The 23,614-nt window shown below is 40.1% G+C and overlaps 1 protein-coding gene across 7 annotated transcripts in view; it reads right to left on the minus strand.

The window, feature by feature from the left end:
- TGFBR3 (transforming growth factor beta receptor 3) overlaps positions 1-23,614 on the minus strand; it is a 200,773-nt gene that overhangs the window by 17,319 nt on the left and 159,840 nt on the right. For 2 of the 7 annotated variants that reach the window (XM_059926234.1, XM_059926241.1), the window contains exons 8-16: positions 22,086-22,275; positions 20,011-20,348; positions 19,453-19,605; positions 16,560-16,700; positions 16,223-16,381; positions 11,773-12,072; positions 11,178-11,213; positions 8,764-8,884; positions 184-225 (exon numbers count right to left, since the gene is read on the minus strand). In XM_059926234.1, coding sequence (XP_059782217.1) covers positions 184-225; positions 8,764-8,884; positions 11,178-11,213; positions 11,773-12,072; positions 16,223-16,381; positions 16,560-16,700; positions 19,453-19,605; positions 20,011-20,348; positions 22,086-22,275 — 1,480 coding nt within the window. The remainder of the gene's footprint in view (positions 1-183; positions 226-8,763; positions 8,885-11,177; positions 11,214-11,772; positions 12,073-16,222; positions 16,382-16,559; positions 16,701-19,452; positions 19,606-20,010; positions 20,349-22,085; positions 22,276-23,614) is intronic. The other 5 variants (XM_059926248.1, XM_059926253.1, XM_059926273.1 and 2 more) reach the window with 5 other exon arrangements.

Raw genomic sequence — 23,614 nt, forward strand, 5'->3', positions numbered from 1 at the left:
AGAAAGGAGAATGAAGGAATGACAGAGGAAGGGAAAAAAGAAAGTACGAGAAAAATGGGGTGAGGGAGAATGAGAGCATAAGTCTTCTTATCAAAACTCAAAGTTTGGCAAATGTTCCATAACCAACTCATTCTTATAAAAGCCCAGGAGGCTTTATTTCGAAACAGTTGCATAAAGACTTACGTGGAGAAGCTGGAATCGGTTTCTTAATGCTTGGACCTGTTTCTGAAACAAAAACATAAATCACGATGCGTTCTACAGAGAAACCAAGTTCTAAGCAAAAGGTCATCGAAATCTCAGCAGAGGCTGACACTTTCCTATTTGTTAATAAATACTTCCTTTGTAAAAGCTCTGTCAATTATCCTCTTTAGATATCAAGACTATAACATGGATTACTCAGAAATTTTAAACACTGTACTTTGTTAATGATCAATTGTACAGTTTCTCCAATTTGAAGAAAAATTGAAGGCAAACACCTTCAAGGAATCTGAGTCTGATAATTCGTGTGTGTGTGTGTGTGTGTGTGTGTGTGTGTGTGTATACCTTTCTGTTTATTTAAAAAAGGATCCAGTATCTTTAAATCCTGTGTTTCTCCAGTGTATTCAATATTATTCGACTTTCAAAAAAGTCTTTTAATGTACACAAGTGTTGTAAAGGCATCTTCATTCTTCCATCCTAATACTATCAATCACCCTACAGTTCAGCTCCTCATCACGCATCTGCATTATTACAGAGCTTTTCTAACTGGTCTCCTTGTCACCACTACTGCTCCCACCCCAAATGTTTCTCCCCCCATATGTGCCCCCAGAGTGACTTTTCCAGAGCTCAGAGCTGATTATGCTATGGCCCTGATTAAAACACTCAATGACTTCCCTTCGTTTACGGGGAAAAAAATCCAAACTCTCTCGCACGGCACAGAGAGGTCTGCCTCCCTCTACCCACCTCTCTCCAGCCTCCTTTCCTAATGGGCTCCTCACCCGTGCTGGGCTCCTTGTAGTTAAGTTCCCCCAATTGTCCATGCAGCTCCATGTCATCACAAGTTGCAAGCCATCCCCTCAAGTACCCCCCCTCTCCCAGACCTGCTTTGCTGGCATCTTCACAGGGAGGCCTTCTCTGACTCTCTCATAGTCCATGCCCACCCCAGCAGGGCAAGTCTCTCCCACCTTTGCTCATTCCCTCCCTCTTCTGTTATAAATGTGCCACATCACATCGGAATTCTCTCAATTTTTTTTACCCCCAGGGCAGAGTCTAGATCTTATTCATCTGTATATCCTCAGGGCTCAGCCTGGCATAGAACGGCCTTACCAGAAATGCTTGGTGGAGGATGGTTAGAATGTTGATGCACTTTTTGAAAATAAAGGCAATAGAGGAAATTTGGAATAAGACTATAAGAAAATGCTTTTATGCTTTGACATTTCTATACAATGCCTTTGCGTTCAGAAAGTGCTAGACAGCCTAATCTCATTTGAGGTTTCAACCAGCCCCGTAAGGGAGGCAGAAAAAGAATTCTTATCACTATTTTACCAATGAGCAGCCTGAGACTGTTATCATGTGACCAGCCCAAGGTCAGAGCCGGAAAGCATCAGGGTAGGGGCTGACCAAGGATTCCAGATTCTGCCCTGTAAGCTAAATGACTGGTGAGTGTTGCTCTGTCCTTAGCTGGGGAAGCACTGATTAAGAAGGTACTTGTGCATAGCGACATGCTATTCTCAACAGTGAGAATATCATAGACCAGGGGGTAGCATATAACAGCCAACCACTTTATTTTTGTTTAAGTGAACTAAAGATGAATTTTATATTTTTAAGTCATTGAAAAAAATGAAAATTTTATGACGTGAAAATTATATGAAAGTGAAATCTGTTCCATAAATAAAGTTTTATTTGAACATAACGAGGCTCATTCATTTATATATTGTCCACCGCTGCTTTCACACTGCAACAGCAGTTAAATAGTCGAGGCAGGGACTCCATAAGCCACAACCTGAAAATATTCACCGTTTGGCCCTTTATAGAAAAAATGTGATAAGTCCTCACACAGACTCTGCCCCTGTTCTTGAGAGTTTAAAAGTGATGTGTTTAGTGCCTCTCTTCATCTCCATTTTCATTCAATAAAGGAACACACACCTTGTGTTGGAATCCATAGGGAAGCAAAAAAAAAAAAAAACTTGTGAAAAATTGACCAAAACAAGCAGCATTTGAGTTGATGTTTATAAAAATAAAAAAAGCTAGATAGGACTGTAAATTCTCGGGATTAACCATCTCAGCTGGTTGATCACATTCTTGCAGCATGGGGTATCACGGTCCAGCTCTAAGGGAAGGAATGCTATGGGATGAATCAAAGCCACTACAACTGAACGGTGCCCCCTGGAGTTGTGCAGCATAGTGGCCCTGGGATCAGGATATATGCGAAAGTTATACTTAAATAAAATCACTAAGAAAATTAAAATAATTGTGTGTTTTTAAGAAAATCTATTTCAGTGTGCAGAACACACACCAACTACACAATGCACACAAGAGACTGTCTCTTGGGAGTTTGGCTCCAGCAGCCTTATTGGCAGCAATAAAGTAACAACAGTGATGCCTTACATTTGTACGTTTGTATAGTGTTCTACAATTGACAAAAAAACCTTCACTTACATTTTCTCATTTTAAACTCTCAAGAGTCCTATGAAGTAGGGGTATCTAACCACAAAATTCTTCAAGAAGTAGTGGTTTGATACGCTGAACTAAGTCCAGAGGCATTTAAAGGTCTCTATAGCGTTCATCATGCGAGAAATATACACAGTTCTGGGAAGAGTTCCATTCAATCAACCACCCATAGTTAAACTCTGTCACTCAAAATCCCCAAGAGGTTTCAAACAATGATTCTCCCCGAAGGAGACCTCATATGTGAGAATGTAGGTTTTACAGTAAGGCCTGTGTGATAGATGACATTGTTTTAAAATTCTTAATGGATTTACGTTATGACCTAATCCTCTTACCCCACCCCAAAAAGGGGCCTCCTCACAGAGCTAAGCAGAAACAGTTGTTGCTCATTTCCCCAGAGGCGAAGTTCCTCCATGCTCTCTGTGCATAAACAATAATAAGCACAAGCTGCAGATACAAGGTTAAAGGATTTTATCCTCTAACATTTTTGTTCCAAAATTCCCAATAACCCCTGAGTATAACTAAAATAGTTTGATCTCCACTGGAACCCTATGATCGAGTTGGCATGCTGAAAGGAAAAGAGTGGACAGAACAATATTTACTTTTGGTTTAAGGGTACGACTGCAAGAAAGGAATCCTAGCTATTACTATAAAGAGAATTTTAACAGTAAAGATTTCTTTACAGACAGAACAAACTATAATCAACATTTTGAATTAAATCTTTTCATATACTCTGAGCAAACTTTGGTCTGCCCCAGAACCAAAATTTCCCTCCTCAGACTGTTAGGCATGGTTTTCATAAAAGGGATATTTCTGGGGTTATGCATGAGTAACTGACCACAGCTTCTCAATTCAGTTCTCCTAAACATGGCAGGACCAGGCAGGCCCACAGGGAAATGAGGTGTCTAACAGGCACCTACATCTATTAGTATTTGGCACAGAAGGAAGGATGGGGAGACAAAGAAGCTTGTGCAGGCCACTGAAGATATACTTTTTACTAACTTTATTGCACTCAATAAATTAATTAATCTCTTCTCTGGGTTCTTTCAATATCACTGCAATTGCCTATTCACTTATCTGCATCCTTCTACTAGATCAGTGGTTCTCAACTGGGGGTGATTTTTGCCCACTTGGCTCCTCAGGGGACATTTGGAAATGTCTAGACACATTTTGGGTTGTCACAACTGCTGGTAGAAGGGTTTGCTAAGGACATCTAGTAGGTAGAGGCCAGGGATGCTCCTCAACATCCTACAATTCACGGGATAACGCCCACAGCAAAGAATTCAAAGATAGGAAAGATAGGAAAATTTGTTTACTATATGCCAAGCATGTAGTAGGTCCTCAATAAACATTTCTGTTATAAATAACCATAAATATCATATATATCTTATTATTGCATACATACCCTAGCAACTCAACTTCCATGCTGCTTTCAGAGCAGTCTTCCTAAACGATCTGACCATCGGTTCTCTACTTGAGATCTTTGATGGGTCTCAACTTTTAAAGGTGCATACTGGAATATTTGTGAATAAAATGAAATGTCTGGGTTTCCTTCAAAACAATCCAGGGACAGGAAGTGATAAAACAAAACTGGCTATGAATTGGTAATTGTTGAAACCAATTGAAGGGTTTATGGGAGTTCATTCTACTATTACCTCTGTTTCTGTTTATATTTGAACTTTTCTAAAGTAAAAAGTTTTCAAACTGTGAAGCACATTGAATGAAATAAAACCCTATGATATCTCTTCCTTACTGGATAGAGACTGAATGTCTTGGTCTGTTAATTAAACATTCATACCATCTTTCTACTCAGCTTCCCCTCATCTCTACCTCAGCCTGAGGACAAAACCTGGCTGGTGCTTTAGACTATTTTTGTTCTGGAAAAATCAAATGTGTTCCAAAAAGTAACGCCTCTCTTGGATTAATTTCCAACTGACGTTCACAACTTTCCCTTCCACTCCCCTCTAATCCCCCGCAAAAACCCTAGTTTGGCTGAGATGTTAAGAGGAAGGAAAGGAAATTAACATTTACTGAGTGCCCATGATATGCCAGGTACTGTCCTGAGCACATTTTAATCTTTAAAAAGTTATGTGTAAAATAGATAGCTAGTGGGAAGCAGCCGCATAGCACAGGGTGATCAGCTGGGTGCTTTGTGACCACCTAGAGGGGTGGGATAGGGAGGGTGGGAGGGAGGGAGACGCAAGAGGGAAGAGATATGGGGACATATGTATATGTATAACTGATTCACTTTGTTATAAAGCAGAAACTAACACACCACTGTAAAGCAATTATACTCCAACAAAGATGTTTAAAAAAAAAAAAAGTTATGTGGTAGAAATATGGAGAAAATTCAGTATTTTAAACACTTAACTTGCTAAGAATTATATATTGTATATAAATCATGGCAAATTTGGCGATGTTCTTTTGTACCCCCAATTTTTTTTTTGTATATATGCCCTAAATTTCAGAGAAATGATTACTTTTCCCTTTCACCATAAAAAAAAAAAATCATCGCTGATGTGGTATAATCATTTTTATTATGTAAGCCCAAGTGTTCTCAAATGCTGTAAAAAGTGGTCACAGCATCCAAAGCAAACAGCACTAACCTGCCTATACTTCAAAATATTTCAGAAAATATGGTAGGATGGCACCACCTCAACTATTTTAATTGTTTTGCCATAAACCATAATCTGCATAAACTATTCACGTTTCCTGGGCTTTTTTGTGAGTTACAATTCAAAGTCACAGAACTTGTCCTAAATTTTAATACTCTCTTAAACAGTTTACATGTTTCCCAACATCTTAACCCTTTGGGGGAACAGACTTTTTTCCTTAAATTCTTTTTTTTTTTTTTTTTAAATGAGAAGATTCTATTTATTTGTATACGGTTATATGAACATAGAGAAAGGGATGGAAAGATATACACAGGATACAAAAACTGTTAACTTTCATTAACCAGGTGTGGGTTAAGGACTATTTATTACCTATTTTATTATACATTTAATATTGCATCAACTGTTAGAATGAATAGGTATTAATTTTATAATTAAAAATGAATAAAAATTAAAATGAAAACTTAAAATAAGTAATAAAATATATTGCTGGAAAACAGAAATTTTCTCAAATTATTGCATTTCTCCTCTTCCTTTAAACCCACTTCTTTTTTTTTTAATTTTTATTGAAGTATAGTTGCTTTACAATATTGTGCTAGTTTATACTGTACAGCAAAGTGAATCAGCTATACGTATACATATATCCCCTCTTTTTTGGATTTCCTTCTCATTTAGGTCACCACAGAGCACTGAGTAGAGTTCTCTGTGCTATACAGTAGGTTCTCATTAGTTATCCATTTTACACATAGTATCAATAGTGTAAATTCTTCAACTTCTTTTCATTTCATAATTATTAGAGTACTTGGGTGCTAACTTGCATACCAGTGTGATGCAGCATGAACAGGGGAAGGGGCCAGGAAGAGGGGTATGAAGAGATAGATGCCTATGTTGCTTGCAGTTTTTATTAAAAACTAGAATCAACCTCCCCCTAGGACAAGGCATAGGGTTTAAGAGCACAGGCTCTGGAATCAAAGTTCCTTGATTTGAATCCCAGACCCACCATTTATTTATATGCCTTGGCCATCCTTGCTCTATACTATACTTGCCTCACAGAGGGGCTATGTGGATCATATACTATTATCCACATAAAGCATTTAGCACAGAGCCTTGTACTAAGTAAATGCTCAATAAATGTTAGATCATCATTATCATCATCTCCATCTCCATCATTGCCACTACCATCATCTATTATTGAAAATTTAAGAAGCAAAAGAATTCTAATCCAATGTTGGTTCCCAAGGGACTGAGCGATCAAAGGTAGCAAAGATGTGCTGCAAGGTTCAGGAAAGTTCCATTAAAAACAGTGGCCCAGAGGAGGGACCCAGAATTATTTATTTAGTCTTGATGGCCTATTCTCCCTGTCCACAGAAGGAAGAAACACCACCTGAAATGTGTCCGTGCTACTGGCAGTGGTAGCCACAGAGCAGCCCTGTGGCTGGCTGTGAAGTTGAAAACCTCTATCCGCTGCCCCAGAAAACCCAAGTGTTGAGAAATAAGATGGACCAAATGGCCAGGGAGAGCTAGAACTTTGGCCCAGTCTCCAAAGAGCACCCATATAGTAAAAAGACAGTAAACCGTCCCATTGGTTGGGAAATTTTTACCCCCAAAGTTAATCCCAACAAGAGATCTGCCCACTTCCAGAGATACTATAGTATGTTATCTTACTACAGTAACACATTAGGCTGTCTGGCAGGAAGAACATTCATGATCCTGTTATTTTTCAAAGAGACCAATGTTATCAGGCAAATGGCCACACTCCCCTTATAAATGATTATTCCAATTCACTGAGAGGTAGAAGGAAAGCACAGACCCGAAGGGCCTGCCTGCATTGAGGAGAAATGCTTCTAGAGTCAAAGGAAAATAAACATAAAAGGTGAGAGGAGTCACTCATAAAGCTAAAAACTGCCAGAAAACCTACCCCATTCAGTGTAAAGTTAGAAAGAGCATTTGCATACAGCCTCTGGGAAGCCAGCCTACAGTCTAACCTTCTCAATTTGTTTAACAAACCGAAGCAATAAACTGTCTTCACCGCCGTGCTTCTCCACTAAAATCTACTCTCAATTAGCAAATCTCATGAAATTGCTTTGATATTTGGTAAAACTTTACTCTTGAACTTTTATGTAAAGAAAACATTGACCTTTCAGGATAATTACAAAGTTTAAATAAAAGAGGAATTACTTAGAAAAATACCACCAGACTTAAAAGAATGGATGAATGAATTACTGGAAGTTATTCGGCTGCAATATTGATGCCTAATTATTGTCTGGCACAGGAAAAAGCAAGCTGCTGCCTTCAATTACCAGCAGAATGACCTCTCTCAAAATAGGTAAGAGTAACAGATGGAGTACGAGGTAGCTGTTGCTGTTGTTAAACCACTTTCACATCACAAAACAGAGCCAGCTGTCGCCCAATTGTCACATATACTTTGCAACACAGTTAATTTATTCTTATTTCTTTCCCTTGGACCCAATAAACAAGGAACTATTTGGGCAATCCACTTAGAAAGACTGAGGCTGTTACAGCTGTTTCAAACTGTTGAAAACCAACTAATAACGTAAAACAGACAACAACAACAAAAACATTGATGAGGAACCAATAAACATCTCCTATGTACATTTCACACCAACTTTAGGAGGGCTGGGAAATGAATGAAAAATGGTTTTGCTTCTTCAAACAGTACAGCTGAGTGTTACAGCTGAAAGGGCCTCTGGGGGTCATCTGGTCGAAACCCCTCTTTTTCCAGTTAAAGAAAATGAAACCCAAGGACCTAAGGGGAGAGCTCCAAAGTGCCACAGCCAGCTAGCAGGGAAAGCCAAGAGCTGTGCGTAAGATTCTAAAAACTAAATTATAAATATGCACTTGAACAGTTCTCAGCCTTCTTTCGGCTGTGACACCTAAGATGGATGGTGTTCACACAGACAGTGCCCTCCCCAAAGGTATCTGCGGTCCTGAAGAAGTGCTCTAATAGCTTGCAGCCAGCACAACCTTTACCAGTAGGTCATGGAAAAATGGGCTATGGACTACATGCAATTTCAGCAGGAATTCTAACCCTCTCCTATGCTTCCTCAAGGAAGCATATTTGCACGCAAGGGAGAGTGACGTCGTGATGTGATGGAGGCAACCTAGACTTTGATCTAATATTTAAAGAGGAAATCATTGGGACTTCCCTGGCAGTACACTGGTTAAGACTCCACACTTCCACTGCAGGGGACACGGGTTCGATCCCTGGTTGGGTAACTAAGATCCCACATGCCGTGCAGCACGGCCAAAAGGGGAAAATAAATAAATAAATAAGGAAATCATTTGCAAATGTATCACTAACCGCATGCCAGCAGGACAACCAACTAAATAAAATACTCCTTGGGCAAAGAATTCTATTCTAAAGTTACTAATTGGCTATTAATTTATCTTTTGAATACAAGTGGACTTTGATTTACAGTATTGCAGCTTCTTTATGAGCAGCCTTCAGGCCCCTCTTCTCTGACTGAGCCTCCTTGAAACGCACCTTTAAATTGTACTTCATGGTGGATCACAGCGAGGGGCTTGGTGAACGTCTTCTTATTCTGCATCATGGCCCAGATCATCGAGGCATCCAGCGAGGTGCAGGCTTCATCAGGAAGCACACACTGCAGAGAGGCAGAGCAAAGCAGAGTCGGGAGGTCACTCAAAAGGGCCTGCACAAGTTGACCTGTGGCCCCTTATCAGACAGCTCACAGCTGTTTACCCCAGAAAAACAGGACATTGGGGTGGTTTCAAAGAACCACAAATAATCTGGGAGATGTGAGAGCAGGCCCAGTGTATTCTCAGCTGCACTTGAAGATGCAAACATGGCTGGACGGCTTCCCACAAAACAACTGGAGGTTTTAGTGTTATTTAGTCTGAAAAATAAAAAAACTGCATGATGAATGTTGGCCCTTCACCAAGCTGGCTTCACATAAATGGTTCATGTTTGTGATTTGTGATTGTGGGAAACTTCATGTATTGCATTACGAGGGTGACAGATTTTACATTTGTTGTCCAAAAAGATAATCATGTTTTCGAGTACGTTTGATTTTTTAACTCTGGTATAGGCTCATGCAAAATGAAGCTTTCCAGGGTCATCTGCTTTTAATGTTCCAAAATGAAGTCCTGGGGAGTTGTGCCCAGGTGTGGAGGCCATGAGATCAGCTGTTTCTAGCTATTTTAAGGCTCCAAACTTAGAACCAGCATGCCCAAGCCTAGTGTATCTGTTTCCATTACCTTTTTCTTTAAAATAACTTTGGTTCCTTATCTATGCCCATCAGTGGGTAAAACGCTAATGTCAATGACATCCATTCCCTTTTGTTGGAAGAGGAAACATATCAATTATTTTAGAAGTCTATACACAGCAAGGTACCCAGAAAAGTTAATTAGCTTCCAGTTCTTCCAATCACAAAAGAGCAAAGACTTGTAGTTTTATTGCCATTGCTGCTCTAGGCAACATGAAAGTCAGATACATGTTATAAGAAGACAACTCCCCCCCTCTCCCCAACCCCCCCAAACAAACAAATAAGAAAAGCCCTCTTGTAAAGGGAAACAATGGATTTTCTGTGGAGAGGAATCATTACTGAAAAGATTTGCATTTTAGGAAAAGCCTTCTTACTTTCCTACTAGTTCTTTGGTTAAGCAAGAGTCTATGATTCTACAACGAACTCACTGCAAGACCCTGGGCAAGACACTGAACTCTCTGGCCTCAATTTCATCAGCAATGGGCAGGGCTGGACTCAACCATCTTTGAGAACTCTTCCTAGAAGATTCTTTGGCTCTGTCTATTGTCATAGAAAGCACTCACAGGAATGTGGAAATATTAACCACAGGCAGCAAACAGAGGGACAGTGGTAACAGCTCTATAAATGGTCCTCTGTCATCATCTCTACCATCTCATTTGCTCCTCTACCCAGGAGGGAAGCCGGTACTATTACTTCAATGGTACAGATGAGGACACGCAGGTTCTGAGAGGTCAGGGACTTGCTAATATCCTGTTGGTAAGCAGCAGGCCTTCCTTCTCGGTCCTCCGTGCTCTTTCCACTCTATCTTGCCTTGGATACAAATAGTGACTTTAGGCTTAGGGTCACATCCTATGTCATCCCCTGTGACTTAGAACTCTCCTTTGAATGTTCTGGAAGGAAATATTAGGACTAATTTTCACAGATTAACACACTATGAAGTTGGGCTGCCACAGGCCAGGCTCACTGAAAGGTAACAGCCACAGCCATCAGTAAAGACCCCTGGTAACTGCCAGGCCTCCCCTCCTAGATCCCTAACTCCTAAAAGTTATCCTCTGGGTCCCAGCCATGTACGAAGCTCCACATGGTTTTCTACCATGGTCCACTACACCCCAACCTTGATGGCCACTGGAAAGTGAAGGCCCACACAGCTAAGGCACCAATGTTTCCAAAGGCAACCTAAAGAACACAGCCTAAATCACCTTTTATATATATATATATATATATATATATGTACTCCCTGAGGACTATGAAATCAGATTTGCTATATTTTCAAATGTATTATAAAATTTCCTATGGTCTTATGGAGAAATGGATGCCCAGGGGAATATAATAGTGCAAAGGATTCATATCAATGGTAATCCATCCAATAATAATAATTTTTCCTTCTCCCTCTACACCCATCTCTTACAACCTATGTATCAGGTGAGAAAATTCCATCCATACAATACATTATTAATGATATGACTCGATTATTAGACTTTTAGACATTAATTGATACGTGATTATAAAAGGAATAGAAGTCAGCTTACACTGTGTGAGATGTCTAAAAAATAAATGCACATATGAAATTATACATAATTATGGCAGATCACAGAAACAAAACTAAGCAGAAGATACCCTTTGTGCACAGGGCCAAAATGATGAGGTAATTACCCTTGCTGATCCCCCCTACCTTGGCCACGCCAGCAAGGTCAAAGGGTTCTGATTTCTGTTGTGGCAATAGAATGTACTGGTTCAATGTGGGGAGTGACATGAGGCGAACATGACGAACCGATGAGAAACCAAGAAAAATTAAAATATTTGTTAGTTTCCCTTAGAAGTCCTCATGAGACAAGTCAACCTTATAACTCACACAGAGAAGGTCAAAAAACAACTGCAATACAAATCTCAGCGGGACCTGGAAAAATTAATCCTCACACTGAACTTGTCCTTCGGCTCTCTGTACTCTTGGCACTGGATACTATCTGAATAGCAAAGATAAAGCCAGACCTCTCCTTCAATGGAAAACAGTCTTGATTTATCATTCGTAAGATACTACTGAGTAGCACGCATGGAAAAAAAAAAAAAAATCATACTGTCAGGATTTATTCTCTAAGACTCCATAAAACTCACAGTTCCCTGCTAACATGAACTTTATGGCTTCAACTGGGCAGTTCCCAAACCCAAAACCTCAACCTGCTGTAACTTGTGATTAAACTTCTCTGGTAGGTCACTGCCTCACCTAAAAATGTCAAAATAACAGTACAAATGGATGAAGGCCCACTAACCTTAGGTAACTTCTGGGGGTCCTTTTCCTTTTTGGTACACAATGTGAGCTCACACTGTAGAAAGAGCAGGGAGGTGTTGAAGATGGGCTTAAAAACAAAGCTGAATCGTTTCTTATCTATCTCGGCTTGCGGGATAGGAAAGTGCACTCTCTTGGGATTGTAGAATTTCACAGATTCATCTTTAGGACAAATGTTCTCAATGATAGTATAATCAGACATCCTATCAGGGTTCGAATATGGAGAGATAAAGCACGTTTGGATGGCAAATCCCAGTTCTTGGTCAGCCTTGGTAACGGACACCTACAACAGAACAGAAAGATCAATTCAGAAACAAGTTAGCATGTCACTTTCACTCTAGGCACAAGGGTAACATACCAAAGCGGCCCTTCTGATGAAAGACATTGCTTTACTTTCCTAACATATCTATACAGTCTTCCTTCTAATTACAAAAGTAACACACACTAATTGAAGAAACAGATGTTTTCCTTTAAACTTGGTATAGATGATACAGTGAATTATTTAGTTCAAGTCCCAGCCTGGAAGAGTCTATAATACAAGATAAATAAGTCTCTTCAACCTCCCATAAGTCCTCTGGGAAATAAAAACAAAAGTACATCATGCACCTAAGTGGATTTTCCCAAATAAACAAAACACCAGTAGGCAAAGCCCCTAATGTCATTAATAGTGTATCACCTGTAAGGCAAGCTCTTTTAAAAAATTACTCCAAAAATAAAGGACAGAGGCAGAATCTATTTAAACTAGGCACGGAAGACCAAACTTCTAAACTGCAGCAAGTCAGACTGAGCCTAAAACATTGCAGTAAAGCTATAGATTCGCCTGAAGTCCTGCTTCATGGTGAGCAGGCAGAGCTGGCCTCTGGGGCTGCATGTCGGGGAGGGTGCAATCTGGTGGCGATCACAGGCCTGGCAAAGTGTCCCCGCTTCTCAGAGGTCCAAACCAGACCTTGCCAAGTACTCTCCCTTCACTCTTTAAGCCCAAGGGTGTTTTAAGGGAAATCTAATCTGGAAATGTTTCTGACTCATTTACACTTCCCTCTTACAAAACATTTGTATGGGCTATGTCCAAACCTTGTTAAGGTTCTTTTCTTTAGAAACAGGAAGTAGTATTTGGCCAAGAGTAAACAGAATTCAATTCTCATCTCAACTACCAATTCAAATCTCAACTATCCTGAATTCAGCTAAAATCCTCAAACCAGACTGGATCCTCCATTTGGTGACACACGGATCACTGTGTGAACTGCCTCTCCCCTCCATTGCCTCATTCCTTGACTAAACTCAGGATCAAAATAAACTTAAAACACTTTAGAAATAAAGTTGGTCCTTAACCATAGGCCAATAGCCCCAGAATCCTTTCAAAGGCATGAAGATATAAACACACTTTCCATTCTGAAATACCCAGGGGAAATCCCTGACATTGCATGGGGCTTTTAGGCCACAGCACTATTTTGAAAGATCCCTATGTGGTTAACTGCAAGACGCTAAACAATGAAGATGACTGTGATAATGACATTTTGTTGTGCCTTAAAGCTTAATCCCTGAGAATAGTCTTATGAGATAAATATTTTCATCTTCATTTTATAACTGGAGGAAAAACTGAACACACAGGATAGCTGACTTGTTCAAAATCATATCTAACAAACACTGGGTGAAACCAAGGCTTGAGCCCAGGTCTTCTGAGCCCGTCTATTTTCTCTTCACTATTTCACTACAGCCACAGGGTCAATTCAAGCCACCCATGATGTGGCCAGGGAGGGTGCTTGGTAAGAAGTCTTTCCAGGAAGTAGTATTTGGTAGTCTGAAAATATTCACACTTCATTATTTTTACAGTATTTCCAAAAATGAGATATTTAATCTTGGGAAAATGGCAAATTACATATACTCTATTTTAAAAAGTGGCCTTTAACATGAACTCAGAACCCACAATGCAAAAATGTGTGACAGAAGAAATGCAAACCTCTTCTCTAATCTCAAAGAAAGTATGCAATGGCAGAATGTCTAAGGTATTCCAAAAAGTTGTTTCGATGAGAGGAAAAAAATTGTCAACAAGTCTTTTCCTCTGAAATGGACTGGAAATGAGTAGTGGCAGGACTCCGCTGCTCACGCGCTGTGAGCACTAAACCTTGGTTTTTTCCCCCACAGAACGAGGGCACTAATGCTGACTAGATACGGTGATTGTGACGATCTGTAAAGTCAAAATTACATGCACACAACACAGTTCCCTTCTAGTTAAGAAATGCCGGCTATTATTAATAGTATTAGTCTAGATTTAAATTTCGGGGGTTATATATAGATATATATTCTTTTAATTTCCCAAGACAAATGAACTAAAAGAAAAGCTGCCAACTATGTGACCAACTATCACCCAAGGATGACCAAAGACCAGGTGGCAAAGCTGATAATGTCTTGGATTAAAGGAAGAGACTAGGATCTAGAGGAAATAGAAGATTCTGGGAGGGGATGTGGTAAGGATGACCACGAGAAGAAACATGGAAATGGTTCTTTAGACCAAGCCAATGACTGGGTAAGTTTTATTTACTTTCCCCAAATAAAAAATTTTATTATTAGCAGTGGAGTCCAAACTGGGAAACAAGGACTAGGCATGGCCGCTATCCTATTTAGCAAAATATTTACAGATTCTCTCTCGTATTTCAGGTGGTTTAAAACAACTTCAAAATAAAGCAGTTTATACCATTTTCCCCCTCCCCAGATTCTCTTCAGTGTATTATTATTATTATGTATTATTATCATGTATAATGGTATTTAAAATGGTATAGCAAAAAGATTTGGTTCACTTTTTTCCATCACTTGACCATGTCTTTGATTAAATTTAATTATGAACAATATAGATGATATATAAATGGGAAAATAAGAATGAAAAAGAAAATGAATTTCAAGCAAGCCAACACTGGGGGTGGCAGGGTGGGGGAGAAAACCCAAAACACCCAGGGTAGGATACATGAGGAAGATTTAAGGCAGCAACGCCATAGACTGGCAAAGTCAGGCACACATCTGGAAAAGAACAAACTGCAATGAAGCAGCACCCCTAAAATCCATAGCATAACAGTGAACCACTGACCAACCACACATGTGGATTGTGCAGCCGGAAAAGCAAGAAGAAAACAACGCATCTTGGATTAGGAGAGAGCTCTGATTAGGGACAGCACATAGAAAGCAGTATATTTTCCCCAGCAGAGAAAGGAGGTATACCCAAAGATAAGATCTCTCAGAAGAGGGAATCAAAAAGAAGGAGACGATCCAGGAAAATGTCTAAAGCCAGTGGGCTCCGTCCCAGAATCAGTACAAATGTGAGTTATTTGTCTTGCTTAACTAGAAATATGTGCACTGAAGTCACTTTTAATATATGGAAGTATCCCATTTTGGCCCCTTAAGCTTCTCCCTCCTCCCACAGTGAAGGAGAACACCAGCTTGCAGCTCAGCACCAAAACCAGCTCAACAGAGGACGACTTCCATGTAAGACCAGCAGACATTCTGGGGCCATGAGGATATTGATCTTCTCTAGAATCCAATCTGTGAACTTGGATATTTGCACTGCTAAGAGGTTACATTCTCTCCCCCTTTCAAATGGTACTTTGAGGATAAACGATAGCATCCAGTGGATAACAACAGTGTGGGCTCTGGAGCCAGATGGTCTGAGCATGAACTCTGACTCTGAACTCTAGTAGGTACTAACTGTGTGACCTTAGACAAGTTTGTGCCTCAATTGCCTCATCTACAAAATGGGGATATTAATAGTCCTGTCTCACAGAATTGCTTCGAAGAGTAAAATACTACAATACTTATAACTGAGCTTGGCACAAAATAAATCTGCAATAAATGTTAGCTGTTGTTATTTCATTATTACCATCACTACCTAATATTTTTGTAGTCATTCCAAAGATTTATGTTATGTGTGGTTATTACTGTTATATATAGGAAATAGTTTTAATGAATTTATAGATACATTTCGATGATGATCTAGAAAAAGCAATTTTCATGAGATACAGTAACACACAGTATTTCACTCAAAAGTATCCACAGTTTAAAAGATAGTAGTCTCTGAGGTGGTTTGAAATATTCCTTGGTTAATTCTGATACTGCAGCTACTGAACAACTGTCCTTAGCAAAAATGCTAAGGACAAAGTAAGGACAGGGCTTTATTAGAATTCACAGTGCCGATTTTTATTTAAACATTTATCCATTCATCTACAAAATACTCTCTCCGTTTAGAATGAACGTAGTGAATCCTCAAATTTCCTGCTTTGGTCAGAAATCGATGTGGGAGCGTTTTCTAAGCCACACCCTCACGCAGAGCTGGTCAAAGCGGTGAGGAAGGGCAGGAAGAGGTCTGCCCCAGCTGCTTTCACTCATGCCCAGGAGCTACTACGAATCTGCTTTAACCTAACAGCCCAAGGCTAACATTTGGGTCTCACCTCAACAAAAACATGTCCGTTCTCTGCCACAGAGAAGACCCCTTGGGAGGGCACCAGAAAGAGGTCAGTGTTGTACAGCTCCATGTTGAAGGTGACATTTCTGTTGGGTGGGTCCTGGAAGCTACTGGGATTCCCCACCTGCCGCAGGCTACAATTAAACTGGAAAAAAAAAAAAAACCACACACACACAGATGGAGATAAATCACAGTCAAATGAAGCTTGTAGCTTTATGAGCTTTAGCCTTTAACATCTGATTCTATTTTCCAATAGTCCCTGACTAAAGCTGACCAAAAAGACACCGGTCTCTACAAACTTCCTACTACAAATAAACACATACCACCACAATTTCAGGTCGGCTGAAGAAGGAAGTATCTCCTTCATCCGTATCTCCCGGAAATCCATTATCACCTGACTCCAAATCTTCATAACCATCTGGCCAGCCACTACTATCCCCAGGGGGTGGAACCTGTATTACAATCTAAAAGGCAAGGAAAGCACAATGTTATAAAAACACCAAATCACATGCCTTTGGTTCTACCTCATACAAACACCCATGTAATAATTCAGAGGCAAACTGAAAATCTGACTTAAAAAAAAAAAAAAAACTTCAAGTATTTTTAGGACTTCATCCTCAAAGAGATGAAAAAGAAGAAGCCCAATGCACGTTCAAATTAAGATTTACAGTAAAATATGTATTTTCCCCTGTGACAAAATATAAATTATTTCAAACAGTGGGAAAACACCAGACACTGAAATGGGATTGGATGGGGTTGTCAATAGGCCCCCCTATACTGTGGGGGGTGGGAAGGGGTTCTCCTTAGGAACCTTTATATGGAAAACTCTAAGAAATACTGATTTGTCTAATCCAAGGAGCTCCTGTAATTTGTATCTGTCAAGATTTGATCAAGTTTGGTTTGAGTTAGAAGCAAAGGACCTGATGTTTACTATTGAGCCATTCTCTCCTCACTTTTACTCCTGCACTCCTCCATCTCCCCAGTACATCTTTTTTTAAAAAAAATAAATTTATTTATTTATTTTTGGCTGCATTGGGTCTTCGTTGCTACACGCGGGCTTTCTCTAGTTGTGGCGAGCGAGGGCTCTATAGGCATGCGGGCTTCAGTAGTTGTGGCGCATAGGCTCAGTAGTTGTGGCTCACAGGCTCTAGAGCGCAGGCTCAGTAGTTGTGGTGCACAGGCTTAGTTGCTCTGCAGCATGTGGTCTCTTCCCTGACCAGGGCTCGAACCCATGTCCCCTGCATTGGCAGGTGGATTCTTAACCACTGTGCCACAGGGAAGTCCCCCAATATATCTTTTGTATGGTGTATAGATGCAGGAAAGAACATCATGTTTTATGCCATGACAACCTATCTTAACACTGGTTGAAATGATTATTCCTAGGTTAGCTCCAGATAAGATGAAAAAATTCGCCCAAGGACCAGGACTCCATAAATTAACTCCTAATTTCTTTGCATATATAGGATAGCTATACTTTTTGTTTGATTTTTCACTCCACATCCTTAGATTTTTAATATGTTGCAAAACAAAAATACATTTTAAGTCTGAAAATTACTACAAACAATTATAACTGGAAGAAATAGTTAAAATAGCCACTGAAGAGGTGAATGGGAAGGGAATGAAGGAAAACTGCCTCTCTATTCTTTACCAGGCCCTCAAAAGAAAGTACTGATGCAACTGAAGCAAGTTAGGTTATGACTTACCCTATCATAATTTAAAAAAAAAAAAAAGAAAGAAAGAATGAATATACGCTTCTCTCCTGAGGCAGGTGGCACTTTTTTTTTACTTAACAGACTGATTACCATGGCCTCTTATTGGCATTAATTTAGACAAAAGTTTAAAATTCCAAAATCAAGTATACCAGTAATATATGACATTCATTACATCTGGAAAAACTGGATAACTGCAAGAAAACTAGAGTTGGAATTGGCAGAAGAGGGTTCATCATAAAAGTCAAAGGTTAATAAAAGATTTCAGTAACAAAGGGAGAGTAACTGCCGCTACCTAGAGTTGGGGGAAGATTAGTGGATGAGAGGTCAGGAAGCTGGATTCAGTCCTGTCTCTACTGTTAACTAGTCTCTCAAATCCAAGCAAGTCTCTTAACTCCCTGGAGTTCCATTTCCTCACCTGTGAAATGAGGACGTTGAATGAGATCAGCTTAGGGCTCTTTCCAGCTCAAACATTCTCAGATTGTCTGAGGAACAATAACCTTGGCTCACAGGAGAGTCAGTCTCCACATGAGCCACACTGACCAGAGAGCCAGTCTCTTCTCTGGCTAGGTTGAGCCCATCTGTTGACTGGCAGTGGAATAAACAGAGCAGTCGGGGCCTCCCCGTGCCAAGCCAAAGCTGGGGTAGGCGCTGAGTGCAGACACACACACCATGTCAAAGCTGGACACAGGGATCTTTGAGCCCTATTTCTACCAGCAAAAGTACAACTCAAATTGCAAACTTATCACTTTAAAGTCCTTTTGAAATTTCATGTTCAAATTCTTTTAACTTTCACTGTTAAGCGTCCATCTCTACAAGAACAGATTTAGATGAATCTGTTCTGACAAGATTCTGACAAGAATCATGTCTGGAAAGTGAAGGGTAGCTATTGCAATGGATTATCATTGGGAGAATCTGTGGAATCTCTCTCTGGGTAACTTCAAAAATAGAAGATTTTCTTCAGTTTAGGGTCTTTCTTAGAGATGGAGAGAGATTTAACACTTTCTTGAAGGACCTTTTCAGACTTCTCTCTTTTGGTTCTTTTGTTCATGAGGGAGGGAGAAGTTCTCCTACTTCTAGACAAGACTCAGATGAGGCCAGAGAGACCACGGATCTGGTTAGCTCAGTTGTATAGAGGCGCTCACTCATAGCCCAAGGGGTTGGATTTTATCCTTATGTGGATCAGGCCATCCGAGCCTGCAGCTTAGCCGGGAAAAGTCATAATCACCTTGCCAGTGAAACTCTGCCAAGAGGAGATGGAAGGAAGGGTGGGAAAGATCACCACAAATGCTCCAGCCGAGAAAACAGGGCCTCCCAACTCCCACAGACTCACCAACAAAACAAATAAAAGAGTTCAGGGTCATACTACATCCCATTTTGTTGAGAACTGACACTTGGCTTTGTTCAGACCCTCCTCACTTTCCTAGAAGTCTTAAGACTAATTTTAAGGTAACAACACCCAGCAAGGCTCTGGCAAAGGGAAAGCTTTGTCCTGGAGAACACTCACGGAGTTGTAGTAAACCACACCATAAGGGGCTGATCGCCGGTGCCGAGTCCCACAGCCATTCAGGGGAGACTCCAAAATGAAGTGGGTGCCATTCATCTTGGCCTTGCATGTGGGATCCAACAGGGTGAGCTCCATCCCAGAGTAGCCGCTGGCCTGAAACAACAACGACTGAAGACATAAAGGGGGGCTCACAGGCCATTCTACAGCATGCAGTTAACACATTTTGCCTGGTCTTCCAAGTTGCTGGAGGCCTGCACTTCCCCTCCCCCATTACCTCCTTTCAGCCTACCATCTCTCAACAGCCTCAGAATTGTGTTTGTTGGCCTTGGAAATTCAATAGCAAAATATTGACACACAAGGATCTGGAACCCCCCTCACTGAGAACAACAGGAACCGGGTGAGAATCACAGCCAAGGGGAAGTGAGCCCATCCAACTGAGAAAACAGTATCAAATCTCTGGAGTTCAAAAGTGAAAGAGCTGGAAATAACTAACACAGACTGAGGCAAGATGGGGAGGGAGGTAGCCTTCCCTTCTCTCCTTTAAGAAACGGCACCCACCTGAAACGAATCTTTTTCTATAGCCACAGTCATCTTTTCATTGTCACATTTGACTGACAGGGCAACATCCATCCTCCCCTGCACCTCCTCGGCCTCTCTGGGACCAGGAAACAGTTGTATGCTGGGGATGACAGGGTCCTTTGGCCGAGGGATCCCATCTTCTTCCCCTTCCTTCCAGCCTGTCCTGGAGATATCGGGGAAGGGAAAGGGGAAACCTCCATTTCGGCCTCCCCTTCCCCGGATGGGTGGGTTGTCCAGGGCAGGCAGGGTGCCAGGGTCCAGCAGGATCCGTAGCTCAGGAGGGATGGTATGGACTTCCTCATCTCTCATCTCCTCTGCTGGTAAGAGAAGAAGGCAAAACATCATCAGTGTTTGATGCCAGGCCGCAGTCATATCATTAGAGGCAAGAACAGGAGAAATTAGCAAAGAATGGGCATGTGTAAAATTACTCTTAACAAGCAATGTATAAAAGAGATGAGGAGTCTGGAAGCCTGAATTCTAGTGCTGATGTTCTTTCTAACTGGTTGAATGGCTTTGGGTAAGTGGCCTACCTCTCTGTGCCTCAGTTTCCCAATTTTTAAAATTAAGAGGTTGGATTAGATCAGTGGTTCTCAACTTTGGCTGCACATTAAAATCACTCTGGGAGCTTAAAAAAGAAAATTCCTATGCTCAGGCTGCGTCCCAGGCCAATTAAAAACTGAACTCTCTTTAAATCATTATGTTTTAAAGCTCCCCATGTGATTCCAATGTGGAGCCAAGATTAAGAACCACTGGATTAGATGATTTCTAAGGCCCTTCAATCTATACAAATCTACTATTTGAATAAGTTATGTGGGACAATATTATTCCATTCGAATGCCAATGAAATACTTTCCTTGAATCTAGAGATTCTTTAGAACAGTTTCTCTAAAGATTTCTTGAAACAGTATTGGTATTTTGAAATGATTTTGCTACCTCCTTTTTGAGTGCTAAATTCTAACACGTATCTGGGTACCCTGGCCTTTTAGAACCTAGTCCCAAAGGAAGAAAGAAAAAGCTGCTTAGGCACAGTTATTCCTTCAAAGGGAGAGACATATTTCCATACAATCCATACTCATTATTCTGTCATATTTTCAACAATTTAAAGAAAAAAAAATTTTCCCCGTATTCTCTACATCCACTATCCAAAGCCAACTGACGTATGCTTGAGGTCAATCCATCTCAGTGGGAGTTGGGAATAAGGATGACAGTGGATGTTGGCTCTCCTTCGATACTATTTTTTTGAAAAGCATGGCACAGTTGTATGGGTCCAAAAGGAGTCAGAGGTTTGGAGGTTTTTAATTAGTCCTTTGATTAAAAATACCCCTTCACAATCACCCTTCGAGGTGGGCCAATTGTTTCCCTCATATGACTGAGAAGGAATCTGAGGCTCAGAGGTTAAGCAACTTCCAAACAGTGAACAAATGGCAGGGCTGGGACTTGAACCTGTACTCCTAATCTTCATTCTACCGGCACTGCACTCAGTAGTGGTACTGTGTGGTGAGCAAGAGGTCTGGGGATCAGAAAACCTGGGTTTCAAGTCTTACTATCGATCAGATTCTGGAGAACCTTAAGAACTTGTTAAGCCTCTGCTTTCTCCTCCATCAAAGTGGGATAATAACTCCTGCACTCCCTCTGGATGAGTATGAGAAAGCATGAGTGCTCATGACTATTTTCCTATAATATCCAGCCTGAACTAAGACTTCTCTCCTGCAGGCCCAACTCCTCTGTATCTCAGCCAAAAGTGATCATTAGGCACCTCTGAGAAAAGAACCCAGGATAATTTATCCTTAATATAAGCACAGCGAAAGTGATCTATAACTAAGTTTTCCAACACGCAATCAACTCTGTTACAAAAAAATCTATATTAAAGATAATTTCCCCAAAATAATCTAGCACAATTCTATATAACTTTAAGCTTTATAGTGAAAAGTAGTGAATGAATCATTAAAATTTGCAACAGAAAAACAGCACCATATAAGCTGAAATGAGAGTTCCTCATTGGAAAACTCATTTGGGGGATATTTTTTATACAAAAAAAAGAAAATCATACTTACCATTGTTTTCAAGCCGAAGATGAAATCTATTAGCCACAGGAGCCACTGTGTATGATGTTACTGGACTACAGCCATTGTCCAAAGCCCACTTGACCAGACTCTCTTGGGTTGAAGGAATGTCATCTCTTATTGATTTGGTCATTATCATGGATCTTTCACTTTCTTTCCCAAAGCCAATACTGTTAGGAGCCTGAAGATAATAGTAAAATTTCACTCATGAGTGTATGAAATTAAACAGTGCCTTAATATCTGAAACAAATAGATTATTGTGTATGAAAGAAATATTTACTCTTTTGATTCCTACTTTCCTTGGTCTGAGAATACTGATGTGAAAATCTGTAACAGCAGACTAAGAAACATCTACTCATGCTGACTGGTTATACCATTTGGGTTGCTTATGTTGATACAAATGGCATACTCATTTTTGTCATTGGTTGATAAACTAATTATCGTAAGCATACCTGGTATGTCACTACAGAGTTAATGTTTAAATTATTAACACACACCAAATATGATACCAAACTTTTCCTTATTTTTATTTAAAATTATATATAAAGTATACAGGTGTGCATGTTATATTTCTCCCAAATCCTATACCCTAGAGTTAAATGAAAGAAGGCACAACTTAGTTACTTCACTGTGGAGACTATCCCACCTTTGTAAACTATTGAATTCCATACAGTGAAACAGTCAAGGTTCATATTTCATTTATAATTTATGATCAATTTAGGAATCCTGTAACTGTATACATTTGCCAATTCTATTAACAGAATATGCTTAGATTTTATGGTTTAAAATATTAATTAATTAAGTTATCATCCCTCTAAGTACCTATATATATATATATATATACACACACACATATTTTAAACATCTTTATTGGAGTATAATTGCTTCACAATGGTGTGTTAGTTTCTGCTTTATAACAAAGTGAATCAGCTATACATATACATGTATCCCCATATCTCCTCCCTCTTGCGTCTCCCTCCCACCCTCCCTATCCCACCCCTGTAGGTGGTCACAAAACACCGAGCTGATCTCCCTGTGCTATGCGGCTGCTTCCCACTAGCTATCTATTTTACATTTAGTAGTATATATATGTCCATGCCACTCTCTCACTTCGCCCCAGCTTACCCTTCTCCCCACCCCGTGTCCTCAAGTCCATTCTCTACATCTGTGTCTTTATTCCTGTCCTGTCCCTAGGTTCTTCATAACCACTTTTTTTTTTTTAGATTCCATATATATGTGTTAGCATACGGTATTTGTTTTTCTCTTTCTGATTTACTTCACTCTGTATGACAGACTCTAGGTCCGTCCATCTCACTACAAATAACTCAATTTCATTTCTTTTTATGGCTGAGTAATATTCCATTGTATATAGTACCAATATTTTTATCCGGCAGTACAAGTAACTGTTAAAATTAACTTTCACTTGGTAATCAGTTACAAACTTAAAACTGAATGACAGAAATCTTTCCAGGAAAGGATATAAAAGGACTCTGAGTAACAAGGACATGGAAGGTAAATTT

The sequence above is a fragment of the Balaenoptera ricei genome, chromosome 1 (genome assembly GCF_028023285.1).
Source record: "Balaenoptera ricei isolate mBalRic1 chromosome 1, mBalRic1.hap2, whole genome shotgun sequence".
NCBI lineage: Eukaryota > Metazoa > Chordata > Mammalia > Artiodactyla > Balaenopteridae > Balaenoptera > Balaenoptera ricei.